Below are 19,889 nucleotides of genomic sequence, written 5' to 3' on the forward strand. Positions count from 1 at the left end.
AGGTGGAGGAGGATAATATTGATCCCCTCGTAGTCCCGCCCCTCCTCGCCCAGCCGACGCCATCATTATATTATCCACCATCCCTCCGTCTCCGTTCCCGACGTATGCGCACACCTACGACCTCTCCAAACTCACGGGTGTCCTGGACATGCACGCGTGTTGTCGCTCCTCTCAAGAGGGACCTCGTCGAAAAAAAAGAGGGAAAACGCATCGAGAGAGAGAGAGAGAGGGAGAGGTAATTCTTGGCGTTCCTACATTCCTTCCTCGATCCTCCGTTCTCCGAGTCTCTCTTGAACACTCTCCGTCGCCCTTGTTTCGCTCTGCTCCACGTCTTTCCGGAGAGAGTGGGGCTCAAGGAGGAGCGCGTTGCCGTGGCCACGGTGGATTCGCGGCAGGTCCCGAAAACCTCGCGAGAGGACCAGCGCACGAGGCGCCACTTCATTAAAAATAAATTCCATGAAGGAGCCGACGGATATCCGAGGGCTTCGCGAGGATTTGACACCGCAGACTCCGCTCTTCCTTTATTCTCTCGCGCTCCGTTTCACCTTTCTCCCGGCGTACGCGTTCGCCTATTCGCGCGCCGATCTCGATTGTCCTCTCTCAATTCTCCCGTATTTCTCTCCTGCTTCTTATTTTCGTAAAAATCGTCCGAACATCGAAGAATCACGAGTTCGCGTTCGTAAAAAAGTGCGACTGTGCGTTGGAGTGTATTGAAGATTGATGATGCCTCGGTCGAAGAATGCGCCATAACTTCCAGCGGAAGTCCACCGAAGGAGTTCGCACTCCATCCCTTCGCTCGAACGTCGTTACGTCGTTTCACATTGCCGAGCATCTCGTTGTTGCAGCTCGAAAAGCGCGAGCAATCGCAAACAGGTGCGGTAAAGTGTCCGCGGCTGTGCCGAAAACACGGGGACGGCGCGACGGCGCCACTTCGTTAAAAGTAAATTCCGTGAAGTATACCGCCGGATATCCGGAGGGCTTCGCGGGGATTTGACGGCGCGAAGGTGGAAACCTTTTGTCTGTCGGGAATAAGCGGTTCGCCACTCGTAACTTTGAACTACTCCTACATCGCTTTGGGAAAGCTCTCGCGACACCGTCCGCGATTTATAACAACATCCGCGCTTTCCCTCCCCCGCGCGCTCCTCGCCCCTCGCACAAGCGCGGAGGAGGAGGAGAATTCGCCGCGCGGCTAATTTCGCGCTCGTCGATATTCCCGATTGCTCGCCGGCTGCGATTAATCCGCGCGCCCGGTGTTGCGCGAGACAACATCACACGGTAATTTTTAAACATTTCCGTTACGCCGGAAATAAATACGTCCGGTACGAAGGAGAAGCCAGCTGCTCTCTTATGGCAAGCTCGCTTACGCCGACCATCATGGCTGCCACGATGAATTCTCCTACCTTTCCTCCTCCTCCCTTCTCTTCTCCCGTTGCTTTCGTTCTCTCTCTCTCTCTCTCTCTCTCTTTTAAAAATCTCTCTCTACTCTACTCTCTTTCTTTCTCGCTTCCTCTCTACGATATCCTCCTTCTACCTCCAACAAGCTTTGACCCTCTTTTTCTCGTTCTCCCCTTGCACGAAGAGCAAGAGAGAAAGAGAGAGATCTCCCTTTTTCTCTAGCGCTTCCACATGCACCCACACACATGCGCGTTCGCTTCCTCGCACGCGAAATATACTCTCCATCTTCTGGCCGTTCCTCTCTTCCCCCGTCCCCTCCATCTCCTTACGTCCTCCCGCGCCGGGTCTCAGTTTCCAACAGTGGCGTCTCCATAAATCTCGCTATAACGTCGAGATGGATCAGCGAGAATGGCCACGTTCCGACAAGGGGGAAACGGGACGCGGCTGCGTTTGTATCGTTGCATACGCCATGCATACGTGGTGTGCGCACGCGTGTGTTCGAGGATAGGATCGGTACGGATGCAGCATACCACGGGTCGGTGAACACGCCGGCGGGCGAAACCGGCCATCGGGAGTGGATACGAAGAAAATTCGTCACGTCCGTGACAACACCGGTCCGCGCTTCACGCGTATATCAACAGCTCGGCGCGAGCGGTGTTGTTTCGCAGTTTCTGCGGAGACACGGACGAGGGAATTACAGTTGTAGATTCGGACACATTTTTCTTCCTTCATCTTCAAAATTCGCTGCAACATTCGTTCTTCTAACTCCAAAGCACCGGTATGCACCGACGGAGGTCGATGGTGCGAACGCGAGGAGACCGATAATTGCCGGTAATTAACGGGAAAATGGCTCGAGAAGGTATTTAACAAACGAGCGTCTGAAAGCGATCTTCAACAGCTGAGAGTTTAGAATCCAAAGTTAACAGCTGGGAGCCGAGAGAGCCGGGACTTGAGAAATTTTGTAACTTCGTCGCGTCGGAAATTTTTTTCATTCGGATTTTATCGTGTTTTACCCTCGTCTTTCGTTGTTTGTCTGACAATTACTCGCTACGTAGCCGTGCAGACCGGAAGTATATACGACGGCAACGAGAAATCGTTCGTGTTAAAGCATTGCGAAGGGCGGTGCTGAACGATACAAACGGCGTACGAGCCGGCGCACGACGCGAATGGGAAGGTAAGCTTTCTCTCTCTCTCTCTATCTCTCTCTCTCTTTCTCGCTCTCTCGCCCGGTGTGAGTAGTTTTATGGATTTTTTTTATCGTTGTGCTGGTGGACCGTAACAGCTGCAGCCGGGTGGGATTCGGATATTCAATGTCGGCGTACCTGTATGGATATTAAATTAACACCCGTAAGCCGCGAGTATTAACAACTTTGCAAAAGATTATACGAGATTATGAGCTCAAGCGGAACACGTGATTTTTAATGCCGCCGTCCCGTCCTAGCCTCTCGAGCCTCTCCTCCATTTCTTTGTAATTTATAAATAGTTACGGCTCATTGCCCGCGTTCCATTCCCGCCGATTCGTTTCCAGTTAAATGCACCTTTTTTCCTCCGTTCCTTCGTTCTTTTTCGTTTAACCGCCGTGGGGATCGGGCGGCGATTTCTCCGCGATATCGGCGCGGTCGCGGCGAATTTATCGCGTTTTGGAGCTTCGGGATTACGGGTGGCTCTCTCGTCCCTCGTTTCTTTCCTTACATCGCTAAACAAGTCATCAGCGAAAAGCATCGGGATAGATCGGCCGATGAATAGGACGGCCCCGGATATTTATAACGCGTGACGCGCTGCACGTCAATTATTTGTGCAAATATTAAACGTAAATAACATTTCCATCGCGCACTGAAAAAAAGGATTTGGTAACGCAAGTACTAAAATTTGGTGAATATTTGCCGACCAAATATTTGATTACTACAACCAAATAATTTAAGTCCCGCATACTAAATGTACGATATGCGAAACTACAGTACTGTATGTACAGTATATGGAACGAAATCATTTGGTTACAGTAATCAGATATTTGGTCGACAAGTATACACCAAATTTTACTACTTATTACCAAATCCCTATTTTCAGCGCATTATTATTTTATTCCGAACAAGGCGCAGCAGTCTCCGCAAATCAAAATCACTGACTGTTAAAAATCGCAAACACTTCTTATCGGGATAGACATAAACGCAGTCGGCACTGGAAGAATGATTTATCGGCCGCGGTTATCCGAAAATCTGTGCGGTTTGCCCGACTTTGAACTCAAACGCGAGATATGCATCGAGTGCGTGAGATTATGAGGAAATATTGAGAAAAAGGAAAGAGAGATAATTAAGATATAATATTGCTCAGGCTGATGAAATTTCGACTACGTGGCGATACATGTCAAACATTGTCCATTGGTATTTCTAGTACTACACAGTAAATTTCGAGTTAAACTTAACACATTTCACATGTCCTGAACGGTCCGCACAAGCTTTTGTGTTGATTCAATACAAGATGGATATGTTGAAAAATAACGCAAATATTACGATAGAAATTAATACAAAATTAACCACCCAAAATGTTTCATTATATATTAAACGACATTGAGAAATACAAAATGTGTAATTTAAAACTTACATGTTGAATATCGACTCAATACAAAATATTGAGATAACGTAAACACGATATACAAGTGTTAAATTAACGCACGGATAAGTTAAAAATTTAACAAACAAATTTTAACAAGGACCGAATCTAACACAAATACAAAAATGGTTTCTTTTACCGTATATCTTTTCCTCCATTCAAATTCGATTACCGTTATAACGAATATCGACTTATAATGAAAAATATAATAACGTGTCAAACTTCGCGCGACATATTTCGTAGTATCCGCGCGATGGTATGCGTTTTCAAAACTGCAGAGCTCTGAAATTTTCCGACAAAACTGCGGAACGCACTGCAACCCTCCGTGTCAAAAATACAATGCCCGATGGAAGATTAACTGCCGCCGATTCGAATCCTGATTCGCCTGTGGAGTACACGCGGCTCGCCCTTTGCCATTTTTCATCTCGTTCAACGTGATATTAACTTGAAAACGGCCACTCTCGGACATTACCGTAAAGCCGATCGTATCTCCGCTTCGACCCACTCTAAACTCGGTGCCGTCCAAAGGGAGCCTTTTGCGGGATCAAAACTTACGGCGCCTAGCCTTAAATTGAATCTTACGCCGGGTTACTTTTATCATACGGCGAGACGCATCATCACGCGCGTTAAACGTATCAAAGCTACCTTAAGCCATCAATTATTATTACAGCTTGTTATACGAGCGTCACCACTTCTGCTCACTCATTATACGAGTCTCAGTGCTCCCGAACGTTACATGAGTTCTATCATTGCTATACGCCCACACGTCAATCCTAGCGTACTTACTGCCGCACATTTTGCAACTATACCGCTCATTACACGAGCGCTGTCACTAGTCTTTCGCCGTATCGCTCGGCAGGGGGGGTGCAGCAGCGTTCAGCAGAACTTACGAGCCGGCGAATGCGACGCGCGAACCAGAACGACGGCCGACCAACCAGCCAGCCAGCTAGCCAGCCAGCCAGCCAACGCGGGCTCGACGTTAAACCCGCGTAACCCGCGTGGAAGCGCGCGCGGAGATGCGAGAGGCGCGGTCGCGGCGCGTTTGCATACGTCGCGATGCAAATCGGCTCGCGGACGCGAGCGAGATACGCGCGGGTGGACGGGCGGGCGAGCGGGCGGTGCACTGCGGCAACGGAGTCCGTGCACCGGAATGCAGCCGAGCGTTGCACAGCGCGGCCAAAGGTAATAATTGATATATAGCGATAGCATTGGCCGCTGACAGCCGCTAACCCGGCCGAATACGGATGACACCCGGTAATCCTCACTCTCATACCGGTTAGTGTCCACCTATATTCCGCGGCGTCCCATTTCCCATTCCCATGGCGTGTAAGCTCGGTTCCTCTCTCCCGCTCATTCTCTCTCTTTCTCCCCCCTCTGTATTTATCTCTCTCTCTCTCTCTCTCTCGCACGTGCAATCCCTTCACCCTCCGCGGGCGGAGGTATACAGACGCATATCCTGAATGTGTGTCGGTCGCGATCAGGGCTCCAAAGAGGATGTGGATGATTGCGCGAGAAAGAGTGAGATGGAGCGCGAATTGGACGGAGAAGAGAAAGAGAGCGAGAGAGAAAGAGGAATGAGAGAGATCTAGAGAGTAGAAAGAGAGAGAGTGTGTGTGTGTGTGTGTATGTGGCACCGCTACTGGAGCCTGGAGCCACAGTGCGACTCCCGTGCACCAGCCAGCGCCGCCACGAGGTGTGCGGTGCAACCATACTAATCCGCCGATGGATTTATGGTCTTAATCACCGGCGGATTATCTCGGACAGCCGCGCTCTGCTGCCACCGACCGAAACATACGCCTGCCTCTTTGCAGATAACTGTACCCAGCTTCGCGCTCGACCTCTCTTTTCCTCCCCCCCCCCCCCCGTCTCTCTCTNCCCCCCCCCCCCTCCGTCTCTCTCTTTCTCTCTCTGCCTCTTTGTCTCTCTTTACACTCTGGTCTCGCTCGCTGTGCTCCTCTCTCCGACTCTCCAGCGCGTCTCTCTTCTGTTCTTCTCTCCAATATGACGTTTCCGGATCTTTCGTCCGGTGCCGGGGATTTCCATGACGTCACGCTGAGAAAATGAGCCCTTGCGCTAAGGTGACGACGCTGCGACGCTGTTATCTCGCAGTCGAGACATTCTTACAAGAATCCGTCGATCCTATGATCACGCGTCACGATGTCCGGAGGATCTACACCCGCGTTCGAAACCGTCCCGGCGTGACGATAGTCAGTGAAACGTTTCCCGAAAAGGAAGAAACCATTGTTCAGCCGTTCGCGGTGAACCGGAGCGAGTCTGAGTGAAAGCATAAGCGTCTCCTGAAATACGGCCCTATTATCCTCCCATTATGTCGAAGGGTACAAGTTAAGCTCCGAGCTAACGAAGGTCGCGCGAAAGGACGTCCTTCGCAGGTGAAGTGCACGCGCGAAGGGAGGTTTAAAATGAAGAATGTCTCCATAACGACGTTACAGTTTGCGAACGAGCGACGCGGTGTCGTCGGCGGCGGTGGTTGCGGCGACGGTACCGCGACGGCCGGGGGATCTGCAGCGTTTTGGTACATGGCGTATAGCACCGTGGCGGGAACACCGTACCACGCTGTGTGTGGTTCTATAAATCCACCGGGGCTTACTGGCGCAAAGCCTCCCCTGCGGCCTGCGCGCGGCACTCTCACCTCTTTCCCCGTGTGACCTCCTATCTGTCCGCTCTTCCCGCGTCCTCCCGCGCCTTGTCCACGCACACACTTTGTCCACGGTTTCGTCTCGCGCGGAGCACCGGAACGGTGCTCTGAGACGCGCGAGAGAAAGAGAGAGAGAGTCCGGCCGTCCGGGATTTTCAGGAGCGTGTCCGCGCCGCTCTCGGCTGATCCGCTTCGAAGTCTCTCGGACTTGGAGCGTGCGATCCGTCGTTTGTTCGCGAATCAAGTGGCAGAGACGCAGCCGGGGGATTCATAAAGCGTTTTCGGATTTGCGAACTTTCCCGCTCGGGTCTCCTCTCCTCTCGGACGCCGCCGCCACTTGGTCGCCGGCGACCCTCCGTTTCGCGAACTTTCGGAAGTGCTCCCGGGGAGAAGACGTTATTATACCGCCTGCTGTGCTGCCCCGGGTCATTATAGCGCGCGGTCCTTTCGAATCGGCCCGTTTGTATACGAGACTCGGGCTTCTTCTTCGGAGCTTAGAAACTCAGCCGGCGGAGCTTTGTTGTAAGCAGGCGGATTTTTTCCCCGGCAACCCTTTCCTCACCGTATATAAGCAACGATACGAGTTTACGTGGGAGACGTTGTGAGATCTTTCTCGTCGCTTGATCGTCGTCTGATCGCATGATTTGTTGTCAATGTAGATTCACGCAAAACGATCGGGTGGAAATTGTTAAGAGAAATTCTCAACGCGAGTAAAAGCGTCCTCTCGGACTGAGAGCGTCTGATGATGTTTAAAATTACATCGCGCCCTTGTGTCTGCCCGGTGCAGTCTTTCGCAGACTGATCCCAGCGAGACGTTGGGATATCATCCGAAGTTAACGGATTGTTGCCTTTGTAATCGATATCTTGACGTCTCAATGCGCCCATTGTGAGAGCCCACTACCGCTTTATGAGCCACGAGCTCAAATTCCTCGAGGCACAATTCCTGAGAAGACAATTCTCGAGATCGCTGGTGTTTCGGAACACAACGTTTGTTCGAAATGAAAGCGATGCGTTACCAAAATATTTCAGAAGTAAACTTGAATTTAAACCTGATGTATTAATTTGCATTAACTCTTAATTAGTCACGTATATACTATTTCTCTTTAAATTTATTAATGCATTTCCAAATGATGATTTCTAAAAGGTTAGATTTCTAAATGATTATCTCAACCTTTGAGGTCAGTTCGATTAGTCATCATTGGAATCGTCTCCTTCCGGAAATTCACTTCGGATTAAAAGATACGCGATGATTCCGGTGGTAAAATTTCAGATTGCCGATAATAAATTGCGATGAGTCTGCTTACCCTGACTCGAGCTTCCGTCAAATTCGTCCAAACGGCCAACTCTTCCCTCGTCGCCATATCCGGATACCGGTTCCTAATGAAGGTCTCCTCCAAATTTTGAAGCTGACTCGACGTAAAATGCGTCCTTTGTCGCCTCTGCCGTTTGTTCTTCTTGCCGTCCTTGTCGTCGGCATCGTTGACCCCGACCACTCCGGGAGAAACGACACCGCCGCCGGCACCCAATTCGTGTTTTACTTCTGTGTGTGTTCGTACACCTGGAAAGTGTTAAGGTATCATATCCTCGATAAAACCATTAAAAGCGTGTCGAACAAAACCGATAGTAAATGAAGAGTCTTTCGAAGGAACGGTTTAATTCCGAAGAAGAGCGGTAACAAGAGAAAACATCGATTAAAAGAGGAGACTTCTCTTTGAATTTACAATTCGTGGGGTTTAAAATTATCCATATAATTTTATATAAATTATACAACAATGAATTACTTATATAGATGAAAAGAATATATATTTCTTTTTTAATTTATAAATACGTTTTGTACGTAACTCAAGGCAGCTTGACACGAGCGTAACACCATATATATATATGTATTTTTTTTTTTAATTTATATCTAAGAAAATGTCATGATATCAGAGATGTTTGATGTATCGAGGGGGCGATCCGATTACGTTTACACAGCTTTCGCGTCTTTGCGGTAGAAAATATGACGGACTCGCGTTGAGAAGCACGCGGAGTGACTGGCGCCTCCTCCATCGAATATTACAACGGATGAAGTGAAATGCGCGGCGGAGGTTTGTTGTTAGCCGGGAACGTAAGACTCAGGGTGATATTTCAATTTGCGGGGATTTAGAACGCGGGTGAGAACGTTTCGGCTAAGTGCCGAACAAACGTGCAAACAAACGTAGGCGACCTTTTCCGCGCCTCCCATCTACCGCGCCATCCACCATTCCGCGCATTCGTCCCAGAACTCCGTGTAAACGTGAGAGCGGATGGCGTCCTCCCTCGGACGAAACTCCTCTCTCTCTCTGCCATGAACTAAATTTTGATTCGCAAATACGTCTCTCGTTATGCGGAGTCTAATGTCGAACTTTGAATTACGAGTGATTGTGGATACACGAAATTCACGTAGATCTCGTATGATTTTTGAAACGTATATGTCAGGCGTACATATGTCAAAAGTATCATTACGCTAGTATAACTAATAAGATAAAATAATCTCGGTATTAGCCACAATTAATATAATAACCGGTATGAAAGATATTGATATTAATTGCCAATGACGAGAATTTTCGCCATTTTAGACTGCATTTATTACCGCGGAAAAAGATGCATTTACTCGCCGTGAAATATTTTTTTAAATATTATAACCCCTAAGTAATTTTATTATTGAAGCAAAGTATAACTAGGGATTCTTGGTGAGTACAATTTTTAAGTTCGATTTGCAAAATGTTATCTCGGAAAAAAGATATGGCTATCAGAAAAATGAGAATTTGTCGAATTTTCGAATGTTTACGTCATGAGATGTTATGTTACAGTTTTACAATGCACTAAATATAATATTCAGATAGTTTAAAAAATGCTTACATTTATTGTAAACTATCGTCAAATTTCAATTAAAATTTGCTATATTACCTATCATTTTGGATCTGTGACAAAAAATTGTTTAAATTTGACTTGAAACCCGTCATCGGCATTATCAAAAACTGATATAAGTTTCCATTAATCTTCGAGAATCTTTTGTTTCTGGCAATTTAGAATATTTTCTTAGCGTAGTTTTAGATATGACGGTACGATAATGACTCCTCATCTCACGATTTTGCCACGCACGGGAAATATAAAGAAGATCGTATTCTGTTATCCTTACGCAGAAGAAACATACCTTTTCGAATATCTGGCCTATGAGTGGTGTTTGTGCGGTTCCTCGGCTGAGCGGTGGAGAATCCACCGGATGGTGTCGTGGGGGTCGCTCCCGGTGTGCTAGGGTTACTACCGCCGGGAGTGTGGGCGCCGTGACCCGTGGTGTCGAGCCTCGCAAGGCCCCCGTTGGTCTCGTCCCTGAAGTCACTCTGCGCCCAGACTGCAAAACACATCACACCCTCTTGCAACGTCGTCTAGGGCCACGGTAATCCTTATTTATTCTCGACCAAGGCCGATCGTTAATTAGAGGGCAGCCTTTATGCTACGTCATCCCACGCGATTTCGCGGCATAATGAAAGATACATTGCTATTTCAGATTAAATCGGGACAAATAATTGATGGTAGCGAGATCTGTGTGTGTATGTTTAAGCAGATATTCATTTATTACATGTATAATTGTTTATATTAATTGTAATCTCTCTAAATACGCTGAGCAACACGAAATTTGCTTTGAGGTTCAGTAAGTCGTTACAAAACAATTCTGAACAATTCTGAACGTATAATGTCTCTGTCATGTTAAGATTTTTGAAAAAATTGCTAATAAAGTTGGGAAAAAATCGTGATTTTGCATTTTTCGATAATGATTAATTCTTACTAACTCTTGTCCAGAGTTATTAATTATCGAAAAATATTAAAATTGCGATTTTGAGCAATTTTACTAACAATTGTTTTCTCAAAATCTTTCTCAAAATCGTCTTTCTGACGTGATAGAGACATTCTGCGCCAATATTCGTGTTTAGCGGCCCGAAATCTACAGGAAACCATCGGCAAAATCTTATGTCGATGAAAAATCGATTTTTCGCTGCTCAGTGATATCATTCCGCGCGTATAATTCGGTAAAGCGCCAATTGGCTTTTATCTGGGTTATCGCGGGAAATTCTTCTGCCGATTATGAAAGCAAGCACGGGGAGATAAATTTCTGCCGTTTTCTTATCTCCCTCCTTGAACTTCACCGTAACATTTTAATGTCGAAAATCAAGGGAGACCCCTGTTGGGGACCCATTCGGATCGTAACGTTTCCCGTACTTTGCGCAATCGGAGACAAACGGGCAGCAACGTGACGCTAATAGCGATGCATAATTCGCGCGAATAGGACGATTAATAAAGCGCGTGTTACCTCGCCACCCAAGTAAGAGTAACGTCTCGGTGGGGCGTGAGCGCTCCTCAAATCAACGACTATTTATCCGCCGACGGAAGTAGACGCGACGAAGAAGAGGCGAAAAGGACTTTCGCTCTTTTCGACGCCCGCCGCTCACACGCACGCACACGTGAGAGACGCGCGCTCGTGAACCGCGGCTGCAGGAGCTGAGAAGTTAATCGGCTCAGTCGTTTAGTTTCGCTCCGTTTAGTTATATTTGGTCTCCACGGGGGCGGCAAGGAGGAGGGACGTGGTTCACAATTAGTCGGCGCATAACTCGGGCTGATTTAGTGCCGCGGAGCCTGCTACGAGGCTCGAAGACGCGCGTGTCACTCCGCCTCGATACCGAGTCGCCAAGTGTGCGCGCACATGTGTTCGAGCCGACGTGTATGCGCGGCAACGGAAAGCACCCCGCAATATTTCAACGGCGGACCGGTCTCGAGCGCGTCTCAGGACGGACCTTTTCGAATTAGCGCCGATTCCGCCGCGCGAGACGACGAGGACTCCATTCAGAAGTTTCTCACTTCACCATTGAGCTGTTTGCTTCCCCACGTTATCAGTCGCTCCTCTGTTGGACAAAAAAACCGGGAAAAGTTCGTGCGGCTTCCTTCTTAGCAACGAAGCCGTCGAAGTCAACGGCGACTGCTTCGTCGAGTGAAACTACCTTTCAACAAAATTTCCGAGTCCAATCTTCACCTAAGAATCCGCGCGAACTTTTCCGGTATTTAATATTTATCGGGCATCGCAACGAAGCAAAATCCGTATATTTCGGCATCGGATCGGCACTTCGCGAGTCTTCCAGCCGAGCGTGACGAACAGGATTCTTGCAAATGCGGGGAGATCGGGAAGCGGCGATCGACAGCGCGAAACCAGCCAGATAAGAAAGGACAACGGGACAGTTCATCGAGAGAGTCTATCCGCGCCGCGGAGTTTCGCGACCGCGCGGCTATTTCAAGCGCGGAGTTATGACACCACCGCGTAGTGCAGTTTATCACGGTTTCCCGCGCGCGCTGCGAGTCAATGCGAGACATTTTTTTGGCAGCCGGGGGTACCTGTCGGCGTGCGAGGGCGCGATATTTCTAAGCGGATACGTCCCGCGGCGTAGATTCGCCCGAAGTGTAACGTAATTCGCGCGCTCTGATCGAGGAAGTCGTCGAAGCCGACGACGGACAAGCGCCAAACGGTCGTTGACAGTGTCAAACGGCCTCTCTCGGTTGTTGTCGTCGCCGTTGACAGCTCCTCCTCATCGGCGAGCTCAGACACTCGGCAACTGCGACGACCCGTTCCCGCCGACTGTGACTCCAAGTCGGACATGCGTTTCGTGACTTGTTTCCTTCTTTTTTTCTTTTCTACTAAAAATCGCGCGAATAACATATTCCCGAAGACTGGCAGGTTCCTCCCGGGGGCAGGCCGTATTTATAGCTCGGCTATAAATTCGTAGGAAGCCGTCCCTTCACATCCTCGACGAGGGGGAGGGAGGGGGGGAACGTGGCGAAAATCGTTGCACCGCAACGCGGAAAATTGATATTGACGAATATCGCGACGCGAAGTCGCGTAAATCAATCTCGTCGCCCGCGAAGCCCGCGCGATCATGCATGCGCGCGCGGATCCTCGTCTCTCTCTCTTTCTCTCTTTTTCTCCCTCGCGTTCTCGTTGAAGCGCCGTGTATGTTTACACAATCATTACTGTTATTTATCGCTCCGGTAGCGGGGATTGAAACCGGTGTAATTTCGGTGAGTTCGGATCTCGTGACCTGCAGCGCGGCCACCGCGCGTAAATTATCTCTGTATTTATTCGCGACGACGCAAACGCCACGATTAACGTAAGGTAAATTTGAAAGTGCTCGAGGTAAGAGCGGGCTGAATTAATAAAACGCGAAAATTTCGCGCGTAAAGCGGGTCTTAAAAATTAGAAATTGCGAATTTCGTCGCGACGGCGATCGACTCCACGATAATTTTATTCGTGTTTCTTTTTGAAACGCAATAGCAGCTCACACGGAAGACAAGAGATTTAGTTAAATACTTACTTGATCCAAATAAAATATTTCCCAAGTAAATTATCCAAGTGGAAATATATTTATTTGATTTAAGTCTAAAATTTACTTAAAGCAAATAAATTTTGCTAAGGACTACTGGAGTAGTTATTCACTTGAATCTAGCATTTTTTTTCTGTGTAATAACAAGTAACGAGTCGGCGCCTAACTCATTAGAGACTTTTAATAATAGTAATAAATAATCTGTTATAGTTTGACTTCAATCTGCCAACGACAATAGATAATATAACAAGAAGTGTATTTTGGATACATCCGTAATTTTGTGGTATTTCTTTATAAAGAATTATACAATTACAGTAAATATATGTCTATAAAACTACTTCCACTTTAACTTTCTTTGTAAAACTAAAAATTAAAAATTTCTCTGTAAAATTCTGATTCATTTATACATTTTTCACCATTTATGCAGATGATAGGTAAGGTTTTAGCTACTCAGGAAAAAATCGATTGTAAATTTTACGTCGCTGTGAAAATGAAGAGAAATCGAGAAACCTTTAGGTCGTCATCTCACTCTCCTTTCTCTTACTAACCAACTAGATTTAGTTAATTAGTGCTTAATTAAATTAAATCTTACCGAGATAACGCAACTGATTACCGTTCTACTCTTCTTTCTTCCGTAAACGCCACGTGCTCACAAAAACTCTAATATGAACAATAAACGCAATAGTTCTAATAACACAGAAAACAAACTGTTTGGTTGTTAATAATTAGCACTAATCGGCTTTAGCTCACAACTCTGTTACGAGAGCTTTGCGCGTCCACATTCGCAGTGGCGAAAGAAATCAAACTCCCCGAAATCACACACGGATTTCGGAGCCGTCGTGGCGCGTTTCCTCGCGGGTGTCGTATAAATACGCGACGGCGCGATTAATTCGCCGGCCGACGAAATGCGTGCGGATGAGCCGCGACGACAACGGGATTATGCAAGACACAAAGTGCGGCCGGGGCGCGCGCGCGTCGCTAAAATTTCAGCCGGCGATCGGGAATGCAGTTTCGCAGCCGGGACGTTTCGAGGAACGCGTTTGATATCGGCGTGTAAATAGCGCCTGAAGCGCGCTACCCTAATCTTCGGGCGATCTCCGAGCAAACAGATCTGTTACCTAAACGGTCGCTCGACCCGCACGAAACACGTGTAAAAGACCTACGAATGGGCATGCCGGGATAAACGTGTGTTCAAAACACGACGGAGCGGTCTGTTTGCCGAGGCAGCTCCCCGCGGAAGGACGAACGCACCAAAATACCGTCGCGCCGGGCCCTTCGCCGCAAATAAGTAAACGCGATGGTTCCCCGGCGCGATCGGAAGATGTAGTTCCTCACGGGGAACAACGTCGCGCTAGTAACGATATCCGTGCAAAATAAATACACAAAGGGAGGACGTAGATTAAGATACTCTCTAAATTTCTCGGAGTGAAACCAAACGAGCGGGGATTCGCTCTGAGCGATGGTGAAAAGACTGTCATTCGGAATGGAGTGACATTTCACTCGCGATTGGAGCGAATGTTTTATTCGAAAAATTATTAAGTGAGCACAACGATGAAGAATTTCGAGAAAATTCTCGGTACTGAAATGATTTATTTGCATTAATTATTTAAAAAATAAGGGCTTACTGCTTTTAGTACTGTGCATTCCTTTGGCGCTATACATCTATTTCTCTTATCCTTTATAATCCTCTGAAATAATTCTCTGCTGGGTATCACGATATCAGCTGATCCATTATCGAACCTATTTCACGGAACACAGCAAGATGGGATATAATACTACGAACTTTGCAACTAAAAAGTGAAAAATCACTCCGACTCGAGTGATTCGGTAGTCACTCTATTTTTCGAACGGAACTCACGTCACAGGGTAGAAGAATGTAACCTATGAGAGCGAAAAGTCACTTCAATTTGAGTTACTTGACCATCACTCCAATTTTCGAGTGAGGATTTCACCGCACGAAATTTCGAGAGTACGTTTCTGCTTTCGCTTTTTAAGATTCCAGTCCTTGAAAATCTCCGGAGTTTAATTAAACATGAGAGCGAAGGGGGAGGAGGGTTGTAGGGATATCCAGGCTTTTTACCGCGAAGGCGTTTGAACGTTAACCGAGAGATACGAGTTCGCGTTCCACGTTTCGATAAAGATAATGTATACGAGTGAAATCTCCTGCACCATTGCTTGTATATTATTTCAAGATTAGGAGCTAATCACATAATCTGCACCGTAATCCGACCGACACTGCCGAAGCGACCTACTCGGCGAGTAAAATTTATAGACCACTATTTCTCACGCTTCAATGCGTCGCGAACGGATGTGGAACACGCGTGAAATTCCCTGTCGCCGGCGATTCACCGAATTTTCATCGCACTTCTCACACTTGTCTTTTACCGTCTTTTTACTTGTCTTTTATCGAAATAATTATTCGATAAGTCAATAATTCAAGTCGAGCTTGAAAATCTCTTCGTTACGTAGAAACTGTCCTTTTGATAGTTTATATCCATCTTCTGACGAATAAGTCAGTATCCGCGTTAAAAATTCAGAGTTATATTTATTATTGCTCCTCCCGAAAGTTTCTTTTCCAGTTATTGCACAAAATATAAGCGGGAAGTAATAACACTATCTTCTCCTCAACATTATTCAATAATTCAAGGATTACTTTCGATGATATCGCCATTGTATCAAAGAGATTCATTCCAACGGCGCTGTTGGCTGACTCTACCGGTGCAACAGCGTATTTTCCGCGCGTATTTGCGCGACAAATGACGCAAGATGAACTTTGCATTTTTCCGTATCTTCCGCCGCACCTGCGAAGCAGGAGGGATTAAGCGGGGAATTATCGGTTCGCCAAACAGTTCTGGAGTTCCGAACTTCCCGCGACGGTAATCCAACGCGAGTCGAAAGCAGAGGGCGAAACTCGGATACTACTCAGCCGCTCGTACTTCAGGAATATTTGCGCGCACCTGATAATGATAAATAAAACGCTCGGTGTGGAGCGTGCGGGGGCGCAATGGTTTCCCGGGGTGTCGTGTCGTGGATACACTTTCTTCGCGTAGCGCGCACGTTCCCACGAGATCCCCTGCGGAGTTCTCCGAGGCTTAAGATGTCGTATCGTTTGACGGCTGTGTGTGTGTGTGTGTTGCCCACCGACGGCCACCATGGATTCGTGGCAGAGTTACCGCGATACCGGAGAAGAGAGAGAGAGAGAGAGAGAGAGAGGATCCCGAGAGGGCGGAATGTGGCACCGACACTCTCCACCCCGTCCTGTCAAACACGTTCGACGTCCCTCCGATCCGCGATCCCGTTCGAACATTTCGTTCGGAGCGCGTCGTTTCTCGAGGAGAAGGAGAGAAAGAGAGAGAGAGAGAGAGAGAGAGAGCGAGAGGGGGAGAAAGAGATCATATATTGATCCCTCGACCCGAAAACGTCGAAACAATATGGACCTTTCTTCCAGCCGACGTAACCGAGAGCTCCTTCGGACGTCAAAGACGTCACGCATGAATTTCGACTGTAACACGAAGCACGAGTGAAATGTCTCGCCAGAATGACGAGTGTGTCTGTGACAGACGTAATCAGGAAACGCGCTACGAACGAATCGTATCTTCGAATCGCGATATCGCATCGTGGCGATTGTTATCAGGCTAAATTTCGACGGAGCATCGTCGTGAAATAGCGCGATAATCGAATTCTTCCGTTTCGCAATCGCGGTTAATGAAAATCCCTCGTCAATCCCGTCGTTTTCGGGAGAGCACGAGAGGCGAGAAGAAGGCGATTCTTGGATTCTTTCGCGCGAAGTGTCGCCTCGCGTCGACTTTCGCACATGTTCTCACACACACACACACACACACACACACACACACACAGAAAGAGAGATCGAAATTCGGCCCGACGGACGAGAGGGGCAAGTAAGCACAACAGTCGAGCAGACGGAATAAAGAAAGGCGGGTTAGTCGACGACAGTGAGGAGGACAAGAAGGAGGGGAGGAGGGGACGGTAACTAGAGGGACTACGAGACAGGTTGTAACTCACAAATTTATTACTTTTCCCTGCGCTTCGAGTTTATTTTATGCCAAAGACAAACCGGGCCCCGTCCTACGAGCGAGGGGGAAACGACGAAATGGGAACGAATATCTCAGCTGCCTCCTCTCGCGCGTTTTTACGCCCGCGGGATATATTAGTGGACCGCTAATCCGCACGGATTTTACGGGGCGGCTGTGCATGCGAGAGCGTCGTCGTCGTCGACGAAGACGAAGACACGACGACAACGAGCGACGGCGATGATTACAACGAGCAAAACCGTCGTTTTCATACCGTCCCATTTAGCCCCATCGACTCGCTCGTCCCGATCCCATGACCTCGGCCATGCCCGAGTTTGCGCTCATACTAAGTCGACTTACGCCCTTTCGTCGATATCGCGATGTTACAGTGAACTCTCTGTCGGCCGACGTCGCGCGCGCTATCGAGAACTTGTGGATAAACCGGGATCCGCGCGGAAATCGTCGCGGCAACGTCGTGTAATCGTCGCCGCGGAAACGCGGCGAAAGCGTCTCGACGATGTCACGAGATTATTCGACGGTATAGTGTAATTAAACGATTCACTTTTAGAGACACCCGTGGAAGAAACTAGCGTGGTGGAATTAACGAGGTGTTCGGCTAAGCGCATTTTTGTCAAACCAAACGGAATATTTTGGTTTATTATTAGGTATGTAATAATTAATTCGGTGCTTTTGTTGACACAAAAATCAAGGTTTACTCATCAGTGGAAGGTGTACGGATTTGAATTGTCGAAATAATCTCCGTTATTACCGGTAACGTTTACCGTCATCTATCGGGCAGCTGCCGAATTCTATCGTGATAGAAACTTGGCGATTTTCAATCAATAAAGTCATCGACATATTCTCGAGCATCTTCTATTGTTTTAAAACCGTCCGCCGGTTAAATAGTATAGTAACGACTGAAGTAAGTGAAGGTCTGAAAAGGTAAAGTCTGGAGAATTAGCTAGGTGTAATATAATTTATCCGTATTAAAAATAACATCTTATGTTCGATTATTTTAAACAGAACGCTTGTGTCTAAATTGTCCAGTTTTACCTTAAGCAGAATGCATATGATCAAATTTTTCTGGTTAAATAAATTACGAATTATGGGTCGTTCACATATTCCAGCAAAGGGTCCAGCTAATATCCATATTTCAGGTTAATTAAACCGACATTTTTTTTCTGTGCGTCGCAAAAATTGCCGAAATCGCGTCCTACGTTACTTGCACATTTAACCGTGACAATAACTATTGCGACTTTCCTACGTAACGCGTTATCAACGTAAAGAAAAAAACTACATGAAAATATTACTCCGATATCGTGCCTCAATTTCACGTGGTCGGCGCAATTGAAAGTTAATATTTACCCGTAATGCACACCGCCGGGTAAATAATGCAGTTTCGTTAATTTTTCGTTATAAGCGCGAACGTAATCCGGCCGTGATAACTGCACACCGACGTTAAGCCGTGGAAACTATAAAAGCCGCGGATTATGATTTAGGCCACTGTAGTCCGATCTCCGATACAAAATTAACAGCGTGCTGTTATTTCGACGCTGCTTTCATCGCCCGGAAGTTTTACTCGTGCGCGCGCGCGGCAATAAAGCTCTCGTCAATATAGCTCGCGGCGTCGATCAAGAGATATTCGGCGAATTGACATTCGGCTGCTATTAATTTATTGCCGTAATCAAACCCGGAGTATCCGTCACTGAAATAATTTACCTCCTCCGTGACGTTTATAGTGCATACGTATTTATACGAGCAACGATTTTTGTATTGTACAGATACGTGCGCGTTGTTTGGCATAAAGAATAGAACGAGTATCTTTGTTAGGAATAAAATTCAGATATTAATAAAACGCTGACATAAGGATTTCTTTATATTTCTTTCGCCGTTCTCTTTTATATGTGGACATCAAGATGGTTTATGCTGCAAGATTCTTCGATGAATGTGCGCGTACAAACGCGATTTTCTTGAAACGTGAAACAAATCCGCCCGGTGAAGATAAATAAAAGAACGAGTTAGTAAATTTAAATTTTATAGAGAGAAAGCTACGTTTTCACGCGTGTAATTAGGGAAGATGTTGCTTCTCACACGTGGAGTTATTAATATAGTTTTCCACGACTTGGCGGTCAATGAGAAGGTAGTACGTGAGCATGAATAAGAGACACATGGTGCAAAATTCGTGGGTGTTTAGCGGACCATGGCTTGACGTAATTCGACGACAAAGAGGGTTATGAGGGTTAGCGAGATATATGCGTCTTACGCAGCTGCGAAACGCTTGAAAAGTCGCACACACGACGTCAATCACCGCTATTTTCTTGTGTTCCTTGTACTTTTCGCTACTAAAACTCGCCATTAGCGTTAGAGTCGGATACTTCACGTTGCGTAATAAAATAATTTCATCGAGTGCAGACGCAAAGGTATTCCTCAACATTAAATCGGCTCTCGAAATAATCTCGAAATTAATTCTGTACAAATTCTCAGTTACTTGTTAAATTAATTCGCCGTGTTTGTATTTTTTTTTTTTCATTTTTGCATCTTCCCCCTCATGAAGTAAAGCACGAGTCTCCCTTTTGACAGACACGTGTATTTTCCCGAATCGACGTGTTCTGAGAAAACCGAAATGCATCACGTATTCGGGGGGGGGCGCCGTTTCTCAAATGACGAACGAGCGCAGCCGTGAGTCCAATAATTACTAAAGCGAGCGATATCCGTAAGAGGAAGAACGCCGGGGTGACGTCAGGGGTTGAGGTACGACAGCGTGGTGAGAGCACCTGCGGGCCCAGCCTTCTCGAGCGAGAGAAAGTCTGC

At 47.1% G+C, this 19,889-nt stretch overlaps 1 protein-coding gene across 1 annotated transcript in view; it reads right to left on the minus strand.

The window, feature by feature from the left end:
- LOC106746220 (pituitary homeobox homolog Ptx1) overlaps positions 1–19,889 on the minus strand; it is a 34,847-nt gene that overhangs the window by 6,704 nt on the left and 8,254 nt on the right. Inside the window, exons 2-3 of the mRNA XM_014622531.1 lie at positions 9,837–10,034; positions 7,966–8,219 (exon numbers count right to left, since the gene is read on the minus strand). Of these exons, the coding sequence (XP_014478017.1) occupies positions 7,966–8,219; positions 9,837–10,034 (452 nt within the window). The remainder of the gene's footprint in view (positions 1–7,965; positions 8,220–9,836; positions 10,035–19,889) is intronic.

This window comes from Dinoponera quadriceps, unplaced genomic scaffold, assembly GCF_001313825.1.
Source record: "Dinoponera quadriceps isolate SergipeBrazil2010 unplaced genomic scaffold, ASM131382v1 scaffold566, whole genome shotgun sequence".
In the NCBI taxonomy this organism is placed as follows: Eukaryota; Metazoa; Arthropoda; class Insecta; order Hymenoptera; family Formicidae; genus Dinoponera; species Dinoponera quadriceps.